Here is a 23379-nt window from a genome sequence, read left to right as displayed (position 1 = left end):
TGTCCCTGCTCTGTCAGATGGGAATTGTCTGTGCTGTTGCAGAGAAAAATTTGTGAGTGTGCATGTGTTGTAGTAAAGGCCAAAATTATGATGAGTGGAGAGATACACTTACTCTCCACAAAACACCAAGTTATCCCCACAAAGAAAACCCCCAAACAACCAAAGATACAACAAAAGCACAGGGATTTCATATAAGTCATGTAATCTACTTGGTATCTTATCATCTGACATAGAAGCTTACTTTGGCATCTCAGCTTCTTCCTTGGTGGAATCTGAGATGGACAACTGACTAATTCTCAGATAATTGAATGTCTGTGTGGATTGTAAAAAATTCTGATTTGTTTGGGACCTCAGGACATCATAACAGTCAGGAAATTTTTCCAAATACTTTACAGCTATTTCACATGTCACTAATGAGGTGGTATTGGGAGCACTAAATTAATGCTCCATCTTTCAGTGATGGAAGTTGTGAGCACTGATATAAATAGAAAATTGACTTCCATGACTTCATTAAATAATTCCAGATAATGATACAACTGCTCAGTGCATATCTGGTTGGATGATATGACAAACTTTTATTGAACAATTCATGCAGGATCTCCTATAGTGTGATTGCACTCAGTACTGGAAACAGCCACTACTGCTGCAGGACTAAGGTTTGCTTTCCTCCCTTCATCTGCAAAGCAATTTTAAATCCATATGCTAACAAAGGCAGATAATCTGTGGGGGAAAAATGTAGGAAAATAGACCAGCAATGAAAATGATTGTTAGTTCTAATGCCAATAAGCAGTTTTAATTTCTGTGTGAAAAAACTGTGGATGGTGCAATATTTATGGACTGAGTCACACATACTCATCTGGGTGCACATGTTCATGATGGGTACAAGTAAAAACCTGGCTTGGATATCCACATTAACTCTGGGAGTCAATCACAGGGAGTGGGCAGGCAAACTGAGAAGTCTCTACAAAGCACTCACTGCAAAGGCCAGATCATGTGTCTTAACAGACTCCAGTGTGCTGGGGATGTAAAGCAGGAAATTGCTGTGGTAAAGAAAACAGTTGAGGAAATACATGGAGAAGAAACTTACTGGCAAAGCCGAGTCTTCCTTTTTGAACCTCTGATTTTTTGGCCACTCTTGGGTTTTTGGAAGGACTGAAATGGATTCTGAGAAAGAGACATCATAGGAGAGCTCTTCTGTTATGGATGGGCTGCCTTTATCTATTCCACAGTCTAGACAGCTCTTAGCTGAAAATAAGGGAAATTATATATGAGTGATGAATTGCATTTAGTACAGAGACATTAAACAATTGAGCCAAGATGACAAAATTCTTGAGAAAGTAATAAAGGAAGTGCTTCAAAGAGGAATTTCAGTGCAAACCACAGCATGTTCCTGTTTTGTCTTGAGGAAATAACCCCTTAGAAATAAAATTCCTATTTTTGTTTTAGATTATTTAACTTGCTGCTTTCTGTGAGAGATAGTCAAGCTGGAACTTCCTGTTTATCAGGAATTACGAAGGTTTTTACTCCATCCTTGTCTTCCCAGGCCAACAAACTGTGGTGACACTTGTCAACTGAACAATTTAAAATAAAAGGTCTTGACAGAAAAATGCTGTAGACACAGTTTCTCAGCTTACTGATGACCTATTTACAATCACAAAATATTGTGCATATATTTTATGTGGTCACACACACATATTTATCATTGGTGATAGTTTAGGTGTATAACACCATAACAGGGCAAAATGTACAATATTCCAGTTTGAAAAGCACTATATCTACTGGCACTTCTAGTAGATATTGTGAAATGACTTATTGCTCTTCTCTAAAATTTAGTCACCTCCTTGAATTACTGGGTGTCAGAGGAAAATTTTTGAAATCGGTACAATCAAGTCCAGAAATACAGTCCAGAATATTGTCATGGAGGTCAAAGTATGATAACATAAATGAGCTCCAGGGTTTTCCTCTTTCCTGATGAATCTCTAGTATCTCAGGTCAATTTTCAGTTTTCCTGTAAGGCTCAGCTCCTAAACCCAGTTGGGATGAAATAATAAATTTAATTGAAAGTGAAGTAAAATTTAAGCCCCCAGAATTACAGAGATAAATTTACTAACATGACACAAGTGTATTCAAAAGCCATGGCAATCAGAAAGTGAATTAAACAACATCTCATATCTTATAAACTTGTGCATGCCCCATGTTCTCTGAATCATTGCATTTACAGTTACAGGGACTTTTTTGCAACACCACTTATTTTGCAAACCTGATATGAAAAAAGTTAAGTGTGTTTATAAGTGGCTTCTGGTTTCTGAACTGTGGCTTTAGTTGTTGTCTAATGTCCAAGCCATTTAAGATGTTTTCCATCTCTCTTGCCATCCTTAGACCTGGGATCACAGACTGCTCGTGGTTCCCCTGGGCATTTGGTTCCCCATCTGTTTCAGTGAAACTGCTTGCAGAGCAGAAGTATCAGCAGAGCAGCTTTCACCACCAAGGAAAATGTCTGTGGCACGTATCAGAGGTAAACATCCAAGGGACTAGTTCAGAAATTTGGGTATTAATATCCCTTTAGTTACAGAGGTGAACAGAGGTGATGGAAGAGCTTTCAAACTAAGAGATGGACATTCTTGTGGAAGGTTACTGACAATTATCCAGACACTGAGCAGAGAAGAGCCATTACTTTCATTAGCACTGCCAATCACTGTCAGGGCAAAGCATTTAAGGGATAACACCATTCATAGATCAGAATAACAGGGCAGAACTAGGACAATTATAAATTTTTAATACTACAATTTCTGCAGTACTGGAGAAGAAATGTGGAGACAATATGCCTCTTTGATTTGCAACAAGAAAATACACTGATGACATATTGAACAAATTTTGCATGATATTGCTTACAGATTATTTTTACATTCCCAGCCTTGCAATGATCAGCATTTTTTAGATGCTGGTGCCTCAAGGGCAGCAGTCTGTGTCTGTACAACTTGGTCTTTATGGGAAACTTTGGTTCCTGCATGACAATAAGCTGACAATGAATTTAGAGAAATATACACAGCCCCAGCATGAGAGAGGGGACTACCTTCTCAACCACAAAAGGGTCTTTCTGTCTCATTTTACTAAGAGGAAGTGAACACTGGTTACATGTTGTCATACTCACAGCTAACTGATTTCCAAACTGGCTTCTGCCCAGGAAGCTGGATACCATTAGGAGATACTGGTGACACTGGAACTGTCTCAAATGTGGGCTGACAGGCAAGGAAAAATGATCAGACTGCAGTGAAGGCAAACGTCTGTGGACAGAAACTGCTACAGTTCAAGAAACAGTGTATAATTCCCAGTTTACACTCTCTTGACAAGATTAAACAACCTGTTTTGATTCTTCAGAGTATATTTTCCATAGCCAAGCCTGAGAATCACTCTTCCCCAGACTGCACAGATTTAGGCTGTGTGGAGGTCAGTAATATTGCAGCTTGCTGTACCTAATGAGTCCTGTCCTATAAAATGACTGAAATTAGCTAAGTCAATTGCTGTACAGAATTAGGCTAACTGAAAGGTCTCCTCAAATTGTAATTCATCCTGGATTTAATGATTTTGGCCACAAATCTTTTTGAAGACTCTCTGGCACATGTTGAGTACCTGCTATTCCCAGGGACCTGTCAAAAATCAATCAGTCTGCTGCTACCTCTTGTGATTTAGGCACCCAAAAGCTATTACACCAAGGATGTCCTCCCATAGGTTGTACACTAATGCTTTTATCAGTGAACTGCTTGAAAACAACTTGAGGGAACAAAGAAACACATTCTATATTGAAACTATTTTTTTCCACTCCAGAAATCATTCTGCACTGCAAAGAAATGGTTTGGCAGCTCAGGGGTTGACTTTCAGCCTCACCTCTTCTTAGCAGGGGAATTTTGGCCTTGTCCTCAGCAGTTTTGAAAAAAGACAAAAAGACAAATCTGAGTGTTTGTGTCCATGGGCAGCAGTAGCTCAACTATTTTGTCTTGAGTAAAAAAAAAAAAGGAAACAACAACAAGGAATTATCAAAGTGCTCTGAAGGTTACTCAATGAAAATAACTACCATGTTCCAAACCTGTCTTATATTTTTTCTGCAGTTATTTACATCCTTGTGGGAGCCCCTGAAGCCCCCAACCTTTCTCAAACCTGCATTTCACACACCCTGAGCCTGATGGATCAGACCCAGTTCTCCAGCTGAACCTGCAGCTGTAGGCCCCCATGAGCCCTTAATACCAGCTCTTTTAATTCCTCTTTAAATTGCTAAGTGGGCTGTTTATCAACAAGTAGCAATGCTTCAGGGCAGAGGTTCTGTTTTCCCCAGTTGTAGTCAATGTGTGGGAAAAGCATCCAGGCTGTTAAAAAATGTCAGATATTTAAAAGACAATCAGCTCTTCCAATTGGAAGCCTGAAATAACGTTGCAGTTGTTTTATTCAATCCTATCCTCTGAGTTATTCAGGTAACAAAGTCAAATGTAATATGAATAAAATCTGTCCTGGGAGTCCATTCAATGGCTGGTGAACTTGATAGCAAACAGGATCTGAGTCACAAGGGCTTCCTTTGCCAGAAGACTGTAAGGATCATTGATTTTTAAAAAAAGATAACTGGATACTTTTATGATAAAATCCCAAAACATTTACACAAAAAGCTTCAGGACATAGAAAAGCACTATAAATTTCAGGTGGGAGTACAGAAGTGGAGAGGATGGCTAAACTTGCCTCAGCAATTTGGGAAAATCAGCATAGAAGTAGTTATGCTACTGCTTAAGATCCAGATGGAGAAATTAATGGTAAATATTATCAACTGGCTCCTCTATTTTCAGTGCTCAAATTGCCTGATCGTGTGAACAGTATTCAGAATAGATTTACAGTCAAGTTTATTAAGAAAAAAGCCACTTCCAGCCTTGTTACATGGGTGAAATGAGTCGTGAAGCAGCTGCAGCAACCAGGTTCTGATAAGCAGGGCAGAGCTGGCAGACAGATCTGGAGGATGGAGGGGACTGCACACCTCTGCCTGGCACCCAGCAGGGCTGGCAGCAGGCTGCCCCACCTGGGAGCTGGATGATGTGAACTGTGCACAGCAACTGGGTACCTGAAAATGCCATATTCTCAGCCCCATTTCCCAGCCTCCATCAGTGTATAATGAATTCAAATCTATGTCTCTTTTGTGAAAATGTCTTCCTTTTCCTCCCACCTTTACCTTTCTTTTAATGTTAGGAAGCCTGGGAATAAAATCTTTTTAATGCGTGAATTTAAAGATCCAGATTATTTCTGTAGTGTAGAAGAAAATTAACTTTTGAAGACTTTCTCTCAATAAATGTGAAAGATCAAGAGTCAAACTGTGTCCTTAAATAAACTGGGACAGCTTTATTCATTTGCCTGGGGCTCCAAAGTGAGGCTTCCCATATCCTGATTTCTGACTGGAAGTGATTCATTAGATACACTAAAAATGAGCCCACTGCTTACTGCCACAACATACACAGGAATTTCCAATGGGAAGATGAAATCAGAAGAGCAGAGAGAGGATGGAGATGAGGTAGATAGTTCTTTAGTAGCTACCCTCATTGTAGAATATGTAAAACCAAATCATTGGAGCACCAAAGAGACCAAATTTTATTTTCAGCCCTGCAGCTAGAGGAAATAAAGGCAAAGGAGGAAAACCTTATAGCTGTGGCCAGGATACAATTTGCCCATGCTTTGAATACATTCGTATTTCCAAGCACTGCCATCACAAACACCTTTTCATGCAAATAGCTCTGGGTTAGTTAGTGATTCTTCTTTAACTAGGACATGATTTTGACACGTAAATTCTGAAGTAAAATGCTTGTAAAAACTCTTCAGGAGTTTTAGTTAATTGCAACTGTGCTGGGCTGCTAATGAGCACAGTGCTTCATTTCCTCTCTCCAATAACAGAATCAATGTCTGTGTGTCCCCCATTTGTATTCTGCTGTTGATTTTTCTGAGCTCTGAGCACTAGCAGACCAATAGCTTCTGATTGAAGCAGCAGGGTACCAGCAGTAAGGAAAATCAGGCCACTGTGATTTATAAGCCATCCAATTTAACACTCAGTAGTGTGGCTGTGGTTTGAGTGTGCTGGCTGTGGACCTGTCTGAAGCAGAGCAAAGGCACCTCAGCTGGGACAGGCTGCTCTGCTTGCCAAGGCAAGTAATAGCAAGGATGTAAGGGGGATGTACCCACATTTTGTCCCTAGGGATCACGGCACCTTTCCAGGACAGGCAACAGATAAAAACTACAAAAAACCAAAGCAACCAAACAAGAAGAGGAATAGCTGCATTTCCTTTTATTTCAGTCCATTCTGTCTGTTGAGGGGACACTCCTGCCATGAGGGCATGGACCTCAAGGCAGGATGACTGGAAAAGCACCCTTTGTTCTGTGTTGACCCATGCAGAGCCTGGCCACTAGGCAGTAGTAGCAAAACATCTAGCAGGCAGGAGTTTTTTCAGAACAGAGAGGAAAAAACTAGGGCAAATCTATGTTTTTCTTTCCCCACTCCAGATGACAACTAATTTATGCCTCTTTAGTGGTCCCCTAAAGCTTATCTCAGGTGACCCTAGAGAGCTAATCACCTTTTCTCTCATCATTAGCCAAAGAAGAGTAATCCATCCTGTGACCCATCCCTCTAGGCTCCTGTGATTCTTAGGTGGTTGGGAGAAGGGTGTCAATCCATTCTCCTAATGGAGAGGATTACAGAGTGATGAGAAACAATTAGAGCTCATTTGCTATTTGCAGCGTGTTAGTTTACTTCTTCCCTTCCCAGCTAAAAGGCAGGATGGGAAAGCAACACTGCATGCCATTTCAAGCAGTCTCCTCCCCAGCCTCTCTTCCCCAGCTGTGCTGAAATGATTTGCCCTCTCCACCTCCTGACACTCTTTTCTTTTGGCTGGGTTGGTTATAATGTGCTTCTCTTCCCTAAACTGATTAATCACAAATATTCACTGGCAGCTGTAGTGCCCGTGCCCAAAGAGGCAGCAAGGATCCAGGGACTGCTGATACCCCCTTGAAAAGACTATTTGGGAAACTCTTAGGTCAGGGACACAAGCTCTCCTGAAGTGTGTTTATCCTGAAGGGCTGATAATTAGGACTAAGTTTCTAAATCCCATAACAAGCAGCAGAGATAGGAGCACAGGTGAATTGGAAAATTAAGGGTGTTGGGGCCTTGCAGGCTTTTAGAAATAGCACATTTCTCAGGCTGTTGGAGGGAGGTGAGGGTGTGCTCTGCAGTTGTGTTTGGGCATCTGGTATAACACCTAGGTCACCACCTGCAGAACTGCATATTTTTTGTGGGAAGAAGAATTAGAAGACTTAATTACTCATTTGGTCTTATCTTTTAGACTTTCACAATGCAGAACCAGTAAGCAAACTGATTTGGAGGAGGTAAAACATTGATTTGAAGGGCAATTGCTCTGAACATCCAAATTCTTTTTGCAAGTGAGAAGCTTTATCAAGTAAGAAGGGGAAAATTAGCAGGTCAAAATGAAATCAATAATGTGCCCATTTGAGATGAAATGTATAATGCTTACTTGGCTGATTGAAGTTTATTAGGAAACTTAAGCTTCTGTAAAAAAAAATTAAATACCTTTTGGTTTACAGATACTTGAATCAGGAGAAGTGAGCTAACCTGATCAGAAGTACCACCAGCTTTTTAATATTCATGCAAACATGCCTGATATCTCTCATGGAAGAAAGTATCCCCACAGGAAACTACTGGATGCTTCTGGATGTGTTTGTGGGATGTGTGCAAGAGGTTCAAAAGAATCCAGATATTTAATTTGGAAACAAATAGGCCAACTATCTGAACATTATATCTTTGTAATTTTAATATAACCATGCAGCTACAATTTTGTTCCCATTTAAAAAAAAATCCAGGGTATCAAGGCTTTGAGGAGATGGTAGAACAAACAGGAAAGGACAAAGCAATGTCATAATGAAAAATAGTTTCTTGAGGTTTTATGATGGCAACAATTTTAATATTAATTTCAAAGGTGACCTTCTGATCTTATTGGTGACTCCCATTTAAGATATCATGAGTGATAAATGTAAAATCATGTATGTTGCTTTGAACAGTGGACTAAACTCACACAGTTGACAGCATTCACAAGAATCAAAACATGCACTGACAGGAACTGGTGCAGTCAGAGCTATCCTCAGGGAAAAGTGGATGAAACCTCCAGAGGTACTGCTGATTTTTGAAGCCATTGAACAGTTACTAAGTTTTCATTTGCTATGTAAGTGAAATGTAACTGCCAGTGTACAAGTCACAATCATGCTGGCAGGTGTTTAATTGCTCATGCATATTTGAACCCCAGTTGCTTCATTAGACAAGTTTTATTTCACCATTGAGACTGCTGAGTAAATAGTAAGTGTCCCCAGAAGCCATCAAAAATTTGAATAGCTGCCAAGAGTAACTCACCAATTTCCAAAAAATAAATGAGTAAGTGCTAGCCTTGACACAAGGCTGTGGGAGGAAAGCTGGCAACAGACACAACTTTGTTACAGGTTAGATACAAAACTGTGTACCATTGTATTTGGTTTCTTCCTTTCCTCTCAAATGCACTGTATACAGCATTAAAAGTCTGGTCTAAGGGTCAGAAAGTGCTAATGGCTGTCTGTGCATTGTCAGCAGGAAAGGGTTCCTGTCTGGCAGAAACTTTGGTGAGCTGCTTGCAAATGGCATAAAAATTAAGATCAAAGGCATGCACGAGGGTACTTACAGGAGAGTCACTGGTGCCAAAGATGTCTCGCACATCCCGGACTGTGTGCTTGTTCTTCTTCCTCAGGGTCTGAGTGTAGGTGTTGTACCTCTTCTGCACAGCAGCAGCTTGGGTTCTGGTCAGAGTGGACAGCAGGGCTTGGCCATCCTCCTCCTCAGCTCCTGAGATCAGCGTGGATAAACCCACATCTTGCAGCCATTCTGCCTCCAGCTCCCCTTCTGTGGAGGAAGAGAGCATGTTAATAAACCTGGCAAGGAAGGGAGAGGGGGAAATACTTGGCATGGTGGACTGCTACCACAGCCTTTACCTTGAGAATACTCTAATTCCAACCTTTCTTAGGCCACAAGTGCAAGTTAAGTTAGTTTTGTAAACATATTGTCAACTTCCAGTTTGTCAGTGTCTGCACAAGAGAGATTATTAGGAGAACAGAAGAGGCATTTCATCAGCATGAGCATGTGAAGAAGGCAGCAGGCAACCAGCCTGACAAAGCAAAGTGTCTAAAAATTAACCCCTAATTCAAAAGCATAAATCCCCTCAGTTGCCATTTATGCCATGCTCACCATTTGTACCACGGTGTACTGGAGAAAGCCATTTGGCTGATGGAAAGAAAATCGGTATTCCAATTCAAATAAACAGAAATACTGGAGGTGTGTATACAACAGAATAATGTATTTGAACACCAATGATGCAATTTCACATTCCAGAGGGTTGACTGGGAGACAGCCAGTGAAGAAACCAGGCTGAGAGAAGGGGGATGTCCACCTAGTACAATTGCTTGTTTTGAACAAGATGATTCAGACCAGAGCTGCTCCCTAAAGAACAAGGGTGAGGAAGGGGTGGGTGTCTAAGAAAGAAGATGCAGAAATAGCCATTCTTGCATGCCAGGTATCACCCTAACTTCTAATTTTTAAAGACTTGCTAGCACTCTACACCCCAGTGTTTCTTGGTATCTCAGTTAGTGACTAGTACCTTCTTTAATTTGTTCAATGCCTTTCATGCTTTCCAGCTGGTTCAATACTGCAATTGGTTCCATAGGGAGGTTGTGAATTGTGGGAAGAGTTGTTTTCTATCCTGGCTGTATTGGACATGGCAGAATCTTTTCACAGAGCCACACTTGCAGTCCCCTCACTACCAAAACCTGCCCATGTGAAGGCAGTATAGGTTTTCAGCTTGCTACCTGTTATCTGAAATGAATACACCCTGTCATTATCTGACTATGAGAAGGTCCCAATCTACCTTCTCTGAACCATTCAGTAATTTTAAATTTTGCTGTCATTGCTTTTTGATTTTTCTTCTTTTTAAAATAAACAGTGAAATTATTTTAAACTCTCTCTCCATGCAGGAGATTTTGAAGTCCTTCATTTCAGTTTTGTGAGCAATCCTAGCTCAGCAGTAAGCTGCTTGACACAAGACAGTAATTTCATTCTGGCCCTGTCTGAAGAAGAGGTACTACAAATAAACATGTCAAACAGGAAATGGATTAATTTGCAGCATGTTTTATAAAACAACTCCTCAATGCACTTATTGTTCTTGTCCCAGGCCAGTCTTAATGACAGGTTGGTATTTCCACTCTCCCTTTATTGCCTCTTCTTGACATCAGAATGCAGGCTGATTGATGGACACCAGTTTGCTGCACTTTGGCAGTTAGATACACAAAAGGGAAAATTACAGGACTGGGCTGTAGGGACAGGCAAAAGAATCTTATGCATGTGCCATCACTGACTTCATTGTTAACTGCCCTGCCTCTTTGCAAAGCACTACAAAAATAGCTGATTTTAAACCTCCTGCTCTGTGTTAGCCAGGGGTATGACCAGCCCTGTATCCCATGAAATAGCTTGTCCCTGCTCTTATCCTTTCTGTATCCACAGACAAGATGACAAACTGTTCCTGTTCTTTCTCTGTGAGCTTTGAATCAGAGGTTCTTCTCCCATTTTCGCTCTTCTTTTTAAGGTCCCTTCTCTTTCTTGTGAGCTGCAGTTGGAGCCACATCTGTCCATGTTTTTAAACTTTTAAATTATAAATTATTTAAGCTTTTAAATTATATTAATTTTGGCTTTTGTCCTGACATATTCTTTCCAAGAATTCAGCTTGTAATCAAACTTGCTATGAAAAATAGCATGGCAGACATTAAATTCTGCCTGCTTACTAGTCACCCTGTGACTTGTTTTCTCTGGCTTTTCCCTTTTCCTGTTCCAACCACACACAAACAATAGACCAAGACATAACAACAGCAATCAGAGAAGTAAAACTATTAAAGAGAAGAAATTTACACGTTCAAAAATGTTCAAAATTTTATGACACATTGGTATTAAATTAAGGTTAACCCCTGCACCACCCATAATGTTTTAGAAAGCATTATTTTTATAGTATTAGCTATTTATACAGCAGGGTCTTGACACAGTATTTGATTCTGCTCCACCAGAAGACAGATAATTGAGATGATAATTCTATTTTTCTCTTAGATTTTGCTAGGAAAGAGGTATGTCTTGCTTTGAATCTCAGATATAACCTTAAATAACTCACAGCATTCAAGCCTTGTAACAAAAGTTGTAAAGCAATTCTGCACAGCATGGACATTATAAATACACCATGACTTTCTCCTCCCCTACATTTTCATCCCTTGTGTCGCTTGTCATGATCTTCTGTTCTTTTTTTACTATATTTGCTAGCATCAGCAGAATAAGTGTGCTGTTGTCTGCCCTTTGCACATTATGTCTGGCAAATCACACTGAGGTTTTGACAGTCCTGCCTGCCTGGCTTCTATCACCCTTTGGCCTCCTTCTTCAGGATCTTCATCTCCTCCTCTCAAAGATATCTCAAAAGGGTGATGAATATTTGCTTTTATCTTGCCCTGAGGGTTTCCACATTGATTTTTAGAGCTTTGATTGTTGGCAAAGAGTATTATCCTATTAGTACCTTAATAGAACTCACTATTATTTCCAAGATTTATAATCCCAGACTGAATATATTCCTGATGCTAATAAACAGGACAAACACTGCCTGATTGTGTGTGGGTGTATGCAATACATATATATGTGTTTAAGACAACAACATGCAGGTAAATGAAGTGTGGAGATGTATTGCATTTTGACTTGCAGTCTCATTTCTAATTCAGGGCAGAGGGCAGAAAATCAATGTGATGTAATGAGGTGTACTCAGACAAAGGGTAGCATGGGACTGCAGCAGAGTTTGGGCTGTTGAGAAGATTTAGTTCAGCAGTGATGAAACTGATGGAAAAGTTTCTGGAAAATAAGCTCCTGTATTGCCTTGTCCTACTAAGTTATCCAGCTTGGCAGCTCAGAGATTTGTGTCATTCCCCTGACTGTGCAGACAGGACACCTGTTAGTTCATGCTGACAATTGCAGGGAGGGGGCACTGAGAGGCTCACAATCCTCTATGGAGTCTCCAGGCTAAAGAGTATGATCAGACTGGAGTTTTCCCAATAAAGAACAGAGGAGGGCAGTTTGAATTGACTGGCCAAAGCTCTCACAGCAGACCAAGATTTCTGGTGAACTGCTCTTCTCCCTTTGCTTCCAGGAAAGCCCAGCTGGAAGCTAGTGAATGGGAGGTGCTTCCCATGAAAACACTGCATGGTTGGAGCCAGATACCTCTGCATGGGTTACTTAGCATGACTGGTTGTCATTTGATTGCTTAATAAAGTAATACTTTCCACCATTCTTCCTGGTAGCAGAATTAATGACATCCCATTGCACGTCAAGGTAGGAAAAATACATCATCACTTGTGTTAATAATTGTATGGAAAGAACACTCCATAGTTTCAAAATCTACCCCTACATCAGCAGTTACCAGACCAGGGGCCAGGAGCCACCGAAGGGTTGCAGCAGTTATCAGCAGGTCACGACCTCAGAAGAAATTTGGTTTCATTGTATAGTAACACCTGGTATTCTGTGTTACACAATATAATGCATTTGTGACTGGGGTACTAACTGGGAAAAAAAAAAAAAAAAAAAAAGAGAAAAAAGAGAACCACTGTTCTAGATGTTATCAAATCATCTAACACAAAGCTGCATTGCAACAACCTAGCACATACTGCATGCTTTTCCAAGTACAGTGCCTAACAAGAGAGAGGAAAACATTAAGGTAGCAGAATGAGGCATTAATACCTTCAGGACACTTTGTATAAGTGATGAATGAATTTGGTCAAGTGGGGAGTCTGAACCGTGTAGGCATCTCTGCATTCATACTTATCTCTATATGCCCCTTGAATGATATCTTAATTGGGCAATCTCAGAGAAACAGGCAGATACCTAATTCCTGACAGCAGAAAATGACACCTAACCAAAAACTGTTTCAAGATTTGAATAATTTCTGAATTATATCCTACCAAAAGCCAGAAAGCTGAAAAAAGTTATTTTTTCCAGCATACTAAATTCAAATTTTGCTATTTGAAATATTTTGGTTTTGTCTATTTAATGCTGGAAATTTAGTTTTCATTGAATGCCTTTGTTTTCTGAATTACACCGTATCTGTCCTCCTGAAGCACAAATAAAATCAGTGCAATGAAACTTACTTAGAAGTTAATTACTGGCTCCAGTACATAAATCAGACAATTACTGTGTTTTGTGATGTTCAGAAGTGGAGCTACAGTGACCATAGACCCAGACTGGTACTTCTGAGTGAAGGAGATCAGGGCTTGACTCTTTAGAGAGGAGGCAAGGCCAGGGTATGAGGAATAAATGGAGCTCACGTGCTCACCATCAGCAGGTTTGAACTCTGAGAGCATTGCTTCTTCACATCCATCTTCTCTGCTCTCCTTGATGCTCTCTACTTCACACCAGAAGTCCTCCATGGAAGTGCTGTCCACGGAGGCCTGGGAATTGGAGCGACTGAAGGCGGGAGGGACGGACTCGTTGGAAAGCATCCTGTTAACTCTTCGGCAGCGAGGGAGAGACTTTCTGGAAAGAGAAAGCAATACAAGTGAAATCATCTCTCTATCATGCTAACTTGTGCCATGCAAATGGGGCAGGCAGCCAGTGCCTGAGCTGTGGCTGTACTGGGAAGCACAGAACAAGATTTCAGAGGCCAAGTACAGAGTTCTGGTAACTGTCATGGTCGCCATTGCTCACAACAATTATGGATAGACATGCATTTTGCATCTAATAATTTATCTCTTTAATGTCCTTCAGTATTTCCTACTCTACAGGGAACTCAGGAAATTTAATTTCTATTTCTAATACTGGTATCCATCTAAAGAGACACACTGGAAAACTATTTCTGCTTCTTTTTGCCTCAGTTTCTCTTTCTATCCCTTCCTGTTTTGCTTACTGGCTGAAATGCTTCAGTGAAAGCTTCTCTGGGGAAAAATAATGAGATTTGGAACGCTGAAATATTTTACAAACTCATCTTCACTCCATAAAAGAATTAAAAGCTTGAAAGATTTTAATTTGGAAGAATAATTACTTATTTTTGAAAACCCTTTAAAAAAAGGTTTGGGTTTCTTCTTAAGCGAAAATAATTTTAAACAAAATTTGACCTTGAATTAAAATAGTACATTCTAGGTCAACAGAGGTTTAGATTACAGGTTCAAAAAAAAATTATGATTAACCAAAAATCAAGTTTCAAGTTAAGATTCAATACAGGGATTGAATTAAAACAAAGTTTGTTCCTCACTCTTTTGTTCTTGTCTTTTCCCCACTTGTGGCCAAAGAGAGTTATACAAATTCATTCAAAATCTCATCTAACACCCACCATGAAAATAATGACTTTGCTCTTTTGCATTATTATGCCTGCAATACTGTAAACAGCTTTTGTATGTGTAAGTGCAGTAGATACAGTAATCAGTAGTAATAACCACAACAATATTTGTACAAAGGAGTTAGGAGGTAACACGATTTTGGCAGAGAGTTAGACCACAGGAATTAATGGAAAATTCTGACATAAGGTCTTCTGACCTTCACTTATCTGAATTAATTCAAATGCAGTTTCCCTTTCTCTTCCTTTTCTGTATGGCATGTTCCTGCCAACACGCCTTTGTTTCAAACCACAAGCATCACTTATACTCCACTAAAAAAAAGGTATTTCCTTTTCAGTGTTTCCCTCCTTATCAAAGTTTTCCTAATGGATGTATAAACAATGTATTATTTCATAAAGCTGACTGAGCATGCTTCTCCCTCATTGTGCTGCTACCTCTGCTTATCCTTCCCTGCCAGTGAAGGGCTGGATGCTTCCCTGGGGCTTGCAGAGCCTCCTCACTTTATCTGGGCAGGTCCTTCTGGGCTAGGTCTGAGCCCCAGGGTGGGGACCTGTGGTGGAAACAACAGAGCACAACAAACCCAGATTTGGACATCACCAGGCTTCATGAAAGGCAAAGTTCAGGCCTTTTTGAACACTCATAGGTATAATGTGGATGATTCATCTGCCAAATCAGCCCCTCTGCTCTTGGAAGCAAAGCTGGGAAGCAAAGCTTTCTGATGAGTGACAACATTGCAGCAGGAGAGAATGTGCTGTGCGGTGGTGGAGACACGTTCTCTGGGAAAAGTGCTGTCTTCAGAGTTTCTCTCAATTTCTTCTCTCATAAACAGATTGTTTGCTTTAGAACACAGTGCTGAAACTGTTATTGTTTTAATTAGAGCAAGCCACAGTCACCAAATGCGAGAGGAATTTGTGACACAAGTGTGGTTAAAATGCTTTCCTTGTAGCTCTCCCTCTGGGGAGATGAGAGTTTCAGTCAGCTTTTATTCCCAAAGCCTCACATGGCTGGGGAACCTGATAAATTATAATCACTGGAATTATGTATCTGGGCATGTTGGCCTCTGGGTTTTTTTATGGATTTCCCTTTCTTTTATGGATTCACCTATGTCTCCTTCTCCCATTAGCAAGTAAGAAAAATGCAAGGATCCCTGGACTCAAATATGGTGAGTTAATACTGTACCAAGCATCCCTAAGCAGAGGTTTTAAAAAGCAGAAGCAGAACCCCTGAGAAGCAGCCAGAAAACCCCATCTCTTCAGCTGGGATGGGGCAAACAACAAATTGCTTGTTGTTATGAAACCTGAGCTCTTTTGTTTAAAAGATAATAGTGAACACAAGTAAGGAAAAAGGCAAAACTACCCGGTACTCTAATGGTGTTTGGGGCCCCCATTCACTGGACATTGTGCAATCAGAGGAGATGCCAAGTCCTGGTGTCTGTCCCCCTGCCACAGCTTGTCCCTCCTCTTCAGAGAAACTCATGTCCCTGCTTAATATAAACCTTTGAAAGTAAGTCCCTACACATGCCCTATAGCAAAGCTCAGAGCTCCCGAGCCAGCAATTGCAGGAAGGAATGCTCTCACATTCTGGAATCAAACATGAGCTGGGACAAGAAGAGGGCACCCCTGATAGCATCACTGGCTCCCATCATCTAGTCATGGTCAGGGAATTCAAACATTTCCTGCCCTCCCAGTGTGAATCTTGACCACGACCTTTGTGCTCTTCAGACGCTGCACTGCCTGATCCTTGGGTTCCATCAGCACTTCAGCTGGCTTGGACCAAGGCTTTTTATTTCACCATATTAGGAAGAAACAGGCTTGGTGGGTTGCTGCTTTTCTCCCCACAGTGAGTGTGCTTATTTTGTAATATTACTGTACCAAAAAGCAAAATGCAAAGTAGACCACATAGAACAGCAACGACTGCTGTGGCAACCAGTTTTGCCAAATATGTCTAAGGTTCCAGTGCAATTAATGTGCATTTACAACAATATTACAAGTATTGAGCTTATTTGGAAAATCAGCTGAACAAAGTCTCCTGAGAACTTCATATTTGAGGCTTCTTATCTCAACCTGGATTAAATCAAGCTGTGTAAAATTCCTGTTACAAGAAAGGTTAGGCAGAGGTGCTTTATCCTTATTGGTAAACATCTGAAGCTTGCTTCCAGGTGGTCTGGGACAAATCTTCTCCAATTATTCTGAGTCTGTCTATTAAAAGCTCATGTGTTTGAAAGACTTCCAGCTGCTGTTTTGACCCATATACCTGTGACTTTTGTCCTGGAGGAAGTGGTCTTGCCTTTATGTGATAATGGCAGTTGTCTCCCATTTCCTCCAGCCAAAGCTGCTCAAAACAGTTTCAGGAAAAAAAAAAATCGTACTGAGGAAGCAAAGCTTATTCTTCACTGCTTTTAATTAATTCTTGAAGGACACTGTAAGAGCACTGACTCAGCAATCTGCCTGCCTGTCTCAGAAATAGCTAAAACAGCCCAGGTTGCCTGTTACCTGTAAACTCTTGCAGCAGGAAACTTCTGTTCCTGACACCTTTTTCACCCTCAAGCTGTCCTTTTTTTTGGTCTTTTTTTTTTCTCAGTGTCTGAAGAAAAGTTTAGAACAATATAAAGTTTTCACTAAGCTGATTCTGTTGTTTCCACAGAAAAGTTGTAAACCAGTCCTGTTAAGTAAGCAGTGATTACAAAGTTCATGCTAAGTTTCTTTTGTTCCCTCACTACAAACATGGGTAGTAGTGAGCTAATCTGAAATGCTGATTAAATTAAACACAGGAGGGATTTCAGATGCTGGCTTCCTCGATGGAAAAAGCTGGGAGAGGAGTATGAACCTAAAAGCACTGAGAAAAAAATTACAGCAACTCTACTGGATGAGCTGAAATGTTTTTCAGGATGGAATAAAACAAAAATGAAAAGCCACGTAAAACACTGAGAAAGAAAAGAAAAAGAAGGAAAAAATATATAAGAACTAATGTTATCAAATAACTTGTCTATTACTGGATATTCACAGGAGAAAGAGTTAAAGAGTGTCAGGAAGGAGAAATATGATATCACTTAGAAAGCTTTCTGTGGAAAGATTATTGCAGGGAAGGCAGGGTATTTCCTTGGGGCACTAGAAAGCTGATTCAATTGTGTTTGACTCTGGTTTTGGCCTGGTGTATGTTTATAATGCTGATTAAATGCAACAGCTGAACAGGCCTCCTGACCCTATATTTTATCTTCCATATGTACTCCAGTAGCTCAGGATCTGATACCACCTATTGATTTCAGGATAGCCAAGCCAGATTCAATAAGCTCTTCTTACCCTATCCTCAAAGTAAAGGTTTGTAAAACCACATGAAGAGCTGGCTCAGTGACACTCAATGATTGCTCACAGGCTCAGTAATGATAAAGCCAGGCTTGTATTTTAAGTTTAATTAAGTAATGGATGGTAAGGAATCCATAAAACAAATGGGAGCAATGAAGCCATCTTGTAGTTAGAAACAACACTGAATTGTTGTTTACACAGAGTAAAAGGATATCTTATTCTTGTGGGCTGTTATCCTTCATTTCATTTGGTGGGTCCTGAACCTGCTTCACCACAATTAGTCACTCTTATAAGAATGGGAAAGGTGTAGGAAGAGAATTGTCCTGGTCATTGCAGGATGAAGATCCACCTTTTCACACTGCAATCATTCTGTCAGTATAACCACTTGTTCAGCTTTTCCCAAATGTTAAAAAGGGATGGTAGCTTGCATTGACAGGGAAAAAAACATTTATTCCTCTTTATTAAGAACTGTTCTGAATTGTTAGCAGTCACGTGCTACTGCTATATCTCCCTCTTCTAAATAAAATGTATGCAAGTTGCAGGCAAAGGAAGAGATCAGCAGTGGGAAATAGTATTTTTGTGCACAGTTCACTCCTGACCCAAATCTCTCATCTTCTGGTTCCTTCCTGGTGACCTTGTTCCTGCACTGTTTGTGGTCTGCTTATTTCCTTCTCCCCATGCTTCATGGCTTCTGATCACAGAGAAGGGCATATATCAGATATTATCCCCCCAACCCCATCTACACACTTCTGTTTCTGATTATCTTGCAGATGTTAGGCAAGTTGTAGACAGTGGATGCTAAAGCTTCCTTGTCCTCTCTCTAGCATCTGGTAAAGCAAATATTTAAACTATCCTGCTCACTCTCGCTGTCACGCTGCCTCACTTTGTAAAAGAGTATTTGAGTGAGAGGCAGAGGAGGATTTAATTTCATTATTAATTTTCTCATCCTGTGGCGGAGCAGAACTCCAAAAACATGTGAATCTCATCGCTCTTTGTTAACAAAGAGGGGTTTGAAAATAAGCTATCACCTTACTGTATTTGTTAGATTTCAAAACACATGAATTCTCTGTTTTGCCTGTCTTTGTATTCTACAAAAGATTCTTCAAAATGTGTTTCTGTCAACTTTAATTTTACTCCAGATTCTGCACCTGGGGTGGGTCAACCCTGAATATATGCACAGATTGAGGAACAAAATACTGGAGGGCAGCACCACTAAAAAGGGTCCTGGGAGTCCTGGTCCATGGCATGTTGAACATGAGCCAGCAGTGCCCTGGCAGCCAGGAGGACCAACCCTGTCCTGGGGTAAATCAGGCACAGCATCCCCAGACAGGCAAGGGAGGGGATTGTCCCCTCTGCTCTGCACTGGGGTGGCCTCACCTTGACTCTGGGGGCAGTTTTGGGTACCACAATGTAAGAAAGATATAAAGCTGTTAGAGATCATACAAAGGAGGTCTGCAAAGATTGTGAATGTCTACAGGGAAAGCTGTATGAGAAGGGACTCAGATCACTTGGTTTTTTCAGCCTGGACAAGAGGTGGCTGAAAGGAGATTTCACAGCAGTCCACAGCTTCCTCAGAGGGGAAGAGGAGGGGCAGGCACTGATCTCTGCTCTGGTGACCAGCAATGGGATGTGAGGGAATGGCATGAAGCTGTGTGAAGTGTGATTTGAGTTGGATATTAGGTAAAGATTACTTCACCCAGAGGGTGGCTGGGCACTGGAACAGGCTCCCCAGGAAAGTGTTGACAGCACCAAGCCTGACAGAGTTCAAGAAGAGTTTGGACAATGCTCTCAGGCACATGGTGTGACTCTTGGGGCTGTCATGTGCAGGGCCAGGAGCTGGGCTTCGATGATCCTTGTGGTCCCTTCCAACTCAGGATGTTCTATGTTTCTATGATTTTTTTGGGGTTGTCTAATGAATCTTAAGATTTAAAGACTTACAAGGGAAAACATTTGTATATTACAGGAATTAGAAGTTTTGATTATTTAATTATATTTTGTCTGCAGTTCATCGAGGTAGTAACAAAAGTCGGGAGATTGCGTTGCGGAATTTTCACGCCAGTGTTACCTGCCAACATTTAAGAAGGCGTTTCACCTTGGGTTCTTCAGCTGTCTCTTGTGCAACCTCTTTGCATGGGGCAGGGAAGTTCCCTGCTGTAACAAAGGCCACATTGTGGCCACTCTTCAGCCGGGCATGGAGATTGCAGAAGAATCTCTTTGTGTGCGTGGGCTGCAGTGTGAGGGCTCTCACAATCAAACCCTTTGAGCTAGGGGAGTTCAGGGAATACACTCTAGGTATTGCCTGCTGGCAACAGTGACCTTTGGGGACATAACCCAGACCTCTCCTCCACTCTGGCAATCACTTCAGCCTTGGCCCAATGCAACAGACAGTGCACTGCATGGCTGCAATGTGTCTGCCAGGATCTGAAAGGGACTCTATCTCATCTTCTTTCTCCTAACAAAGCTATTGCTAAAGGGCACAAGGGCTTCCCAAATGACCAGCACTAACAAGAGTATGTTGTTAACTATTTTTTTCAAGTTAATTAGAAAGAATTCTTTTCATATACATTAAGAGGAAGCAGTATAAGCCAGTTTTCAATGCTGATGACAAGAACACGAACAGATCATGTTGCATGTAATTTTCAGTGGGTATGGGCAAGATAAGAAACATCTGGATATGACCTAGAGGAGGCAAAAGCTGGACATAAGCAGCTGGTTCAAACATCTTAAACATTTCCAACACATATTTATTGTTAAAAGTAACAAATTCTTCTGTTGTGTTGATGTTAGCCAAAGACCTATTTCTTATATATGAAAAAAAATCCATGTATCCAGGGTAGGACAAAGCTGTCCAGGAGGAAGCATAGGCAAGTGAGCCATGTACTGTGAGCTTAGAAAATTCTGTTTCCAGAAAATGTTTGCTCTATTGTGCCTTTACAGTACAAATGATTTGTGTCTGAGCACTGAACCCACTGGATGTCACACTCTATCAGTTAGAGCTGATGAAAGGCTGCAGGAGCACCAGGCTCACTGCACATGCACTGTACAATTTATCCACTTCCATTGAATAGATGCCTCCATAAATTCCATCTGGCACTCACTCAGAGAGATCCTAGTTAGCAGAGCACCCCAAAATCCAAGGAAAACCCTTCAGATTCCAGCTGGACTGAACCTGAGAATACTTTAGGTGGCAGCTCTGGGATTACTACTATAACATTACCAGTCCTTAGCATGAATTACTCAATGAAGGCACACAAATAGCACGGGCAGAAGTGTTCTGTTCAGTTTAGGGCAAGCAGTGTCTTAATTAAAATAGCAAGCAAAGATGGTTAAGACCCACAAGAAGGAAAAGGAGAGCAGGAAGCACAAATACATTAGATTCTGTCTAAACACTGGTACTGCACCAAGTGTTCACAGCATGCACTCAGTCCCTCCCAGAGAGCTGTCTGCAGCAGTGAGGAAGAGCTCACTTTAGGCAGTGGAAAAGCTGTCATGCTCTTTTGCTTCCAGCTGCTCTGACAGTGTCACTTCTAAGGTAACCAACAGCCCTGTAAACACTCCCTGGGTACAGCATGGTCTCATGTCAGCCAGAGTACCTCAGACCACTGTGCATGCTGGTGCATGCAGCTACAATCACCTAGCAGTTAGAAGGAAGGGGAAAGTAATGTGCAGACTGATCCAGAATATTTTTTCACAATAAAATTGCTAAGCCTCTGCCAACAACTCACATTTAGCCAGATTAATTATTTATAACACTCTAGGATGCAGTTAAAACTGCAGAAAATGCACAGGTTCAAGAGCTCCGATGGGGCTCAAATCATTCACCAAGCAAAGAAGCAAACCAAATAAAGTCCATGTGAGATGTAAACTTGATTATGTTAGAAGAGTTTTGGCTCTAGAACCACAAATTAGAGGTTTTAAAGAAAAATACATATTAAAATACTCAGCAGATGCAATGCAGCATGAAACATAAGGTATAAAACTTTCTACAGCTTTCAATACACCTTTTAACATTGCCTGCATTTATGATGAAAATATGAAAGAACATTAATTTTTATTTTTATATCATTCTAGAGGAGCTATCCTTTCAACCAGCATGATTATTATCACTAAGAAACTCACAGTATTTGTACAACTTTCTGAAGCACTTCAAAAGACAAAGTCAGTCATTTTGATTGACCTAAGGTAATAGCACAAGGAACTGCACTATACTGTCTTTTGGAAGGTATCTAATGAAACTGCATATATTGCCAGTGTAAGCACTTTGAGGTCCTGATATAAGGAATGAAGGGAGGCAGACACATCTAGAGAGTGAACATGTAAACTAAACAAGAGCTTAAAGTCATGCAATATGTGTTTGAAGTTTTCTTTGTGCTTAGTTTTAAGTGAAGTCCAGCTATTACTTTCTTCCTTCCTATAATTAATGAATGCTTTCAAGTAAATGTCACCACTCCACCCATTGCACTTTTTTCACAAGCATTACTTGAGTTATTGTTTTTTTCCTTTAGATGTTTTCAACATATATTGAAGGCCATGACTGAAGTACAAAATATGAATAAGTAAACTCTACTGTATTCATTTACATTTTAGTCATAAATGGTACTCATGACAAAATGTTTTGAACATTAGGCTTAATAGTATTCACAGGATTGGACTGAAGTAATGTAAAGCAACATATTATGCTTTAAAAGCTAAGAAAAGCACTACCTTTAAAGTTATTTCATTTAAAAAAATGAATATTCAAGATACTCTTGAATCTTTTGACAGAGTGATGAACAACTTCACATTGTCATGAAAATCCTGGATCAGATTCTCAGATTGCAATAAACTGCTACAACCCCACTGGCTAAACTTATCTCTTATGTTTAAATTCAGAACATCCCTCTTTGTGGTTGTGCTAATGTTGAGGTTATTACAAATCACAAAATTTCATGAGGAAGTGTACACCATTTAAATTTTTCTCAGCAGTTCTGGGTTGGCTGTCTGGCAATTCCAGGCTCTCAGCTTGTATTTTCTGTGCTGTATTGTACTTTGTGCTAAACTGAATCAATCAAAAGGAACAAAAATTTGCTGGACATTTCTGTAGCCAAATATAAATCAAGATGTGAGCTTAATTCTATTTTTCTCAAACAAGTACATTGGTAAAGATTGTAGGAGTTACTTTGGAAAGTGTTCCACACTTGCCACACTTGCTGAATAGTCTGTTTTTTTGTAAATGAGACTGCTTGAAAAGCAGGGTAGATAAAGAATATGCAATGAATAAAGAAATGTAGATGTATCTTGGAGAATCTCTCAGAGCACTGGGTTTCTATTTTTACCTGAGGAAAAATGGTTATATATCAGCTGGAAACCGATGGAAAGTACATCAACATGGAAACTCTTGTCAATGTCCTGAACAGTCTGTGACTTTATTGTTGGTGACTTGAGGCAGCATCATGTCTAATTCTGTCCCCCTTTCTGTCCCTCTGTCTGCAGATGTCCCTGAACCCTGCTTCTTTCCCTTCCCTTTCCATTTTCCAGAAATCAGGTGTTGCTGGGCTGGTGAGAGGCTCTGTAGGAGTGCAGCAAGCAGAGAGTTGAGAGGGGCTCTGTGTGCAGGAGGGAGGTGACACAATGCCAAAGCACACAG

General features: G+C 40.6%; 1 protein-coding gene across 2 annotated transcripts in view; it reads right to left on the bottom strand.

The window, feature by feature from the left end:
- ARHGAP28 (Rho GTPase activating protein 28) overlaps window positions 1–23379 on the bottom strand; it is a 76492-nt gene that overhangs the window by 20917 nt on the left and 32196 nt on the right. For both annotated transcript variants that reach the window (XM_056484107.1, XM_056484108.1), the window contains exons 2-5: window positions 13455–13654; window positions 8739–8956; window positions 3152–3239; window positions 1088–1245 (exon numbers count right to left, since the gene is read on the bottom strand). In XM_056484107.1, the coding sequence (XP_056340082.1) occupies window positions 1088–1245; window positions 3152–3239; window positions 8739–8956; window positions 13455–13654 (664 nt within the window). The remainder of the gene's footprint in view (window positions 1–1087; window positions 1246–3151; window positions 3240–8738; window positions 8957–13454; window positions 13655–23379) is intronic.

The sequence above is a fragment of the Oenanthe melanoleuca genome, chromosome 2, assembly GCF_029582105.1.
Source record: "Oenanthe melanoleuca isolate GR-GAL-2019-014 chromosome 2, OMel1.0, whole genome shotgun sequence".
Classification (NCBI taxonomy): Eukaryota; Metazoa; Chordata; class Aves; order Passeriformes; family Muscicapidae; genus Oenanthe; species Oenanthe melanoleuca.
Note: the sequence above shows the minus strand (reverse complement) of the source record. Positions and strands in the feature narration are given on the sequence as shown.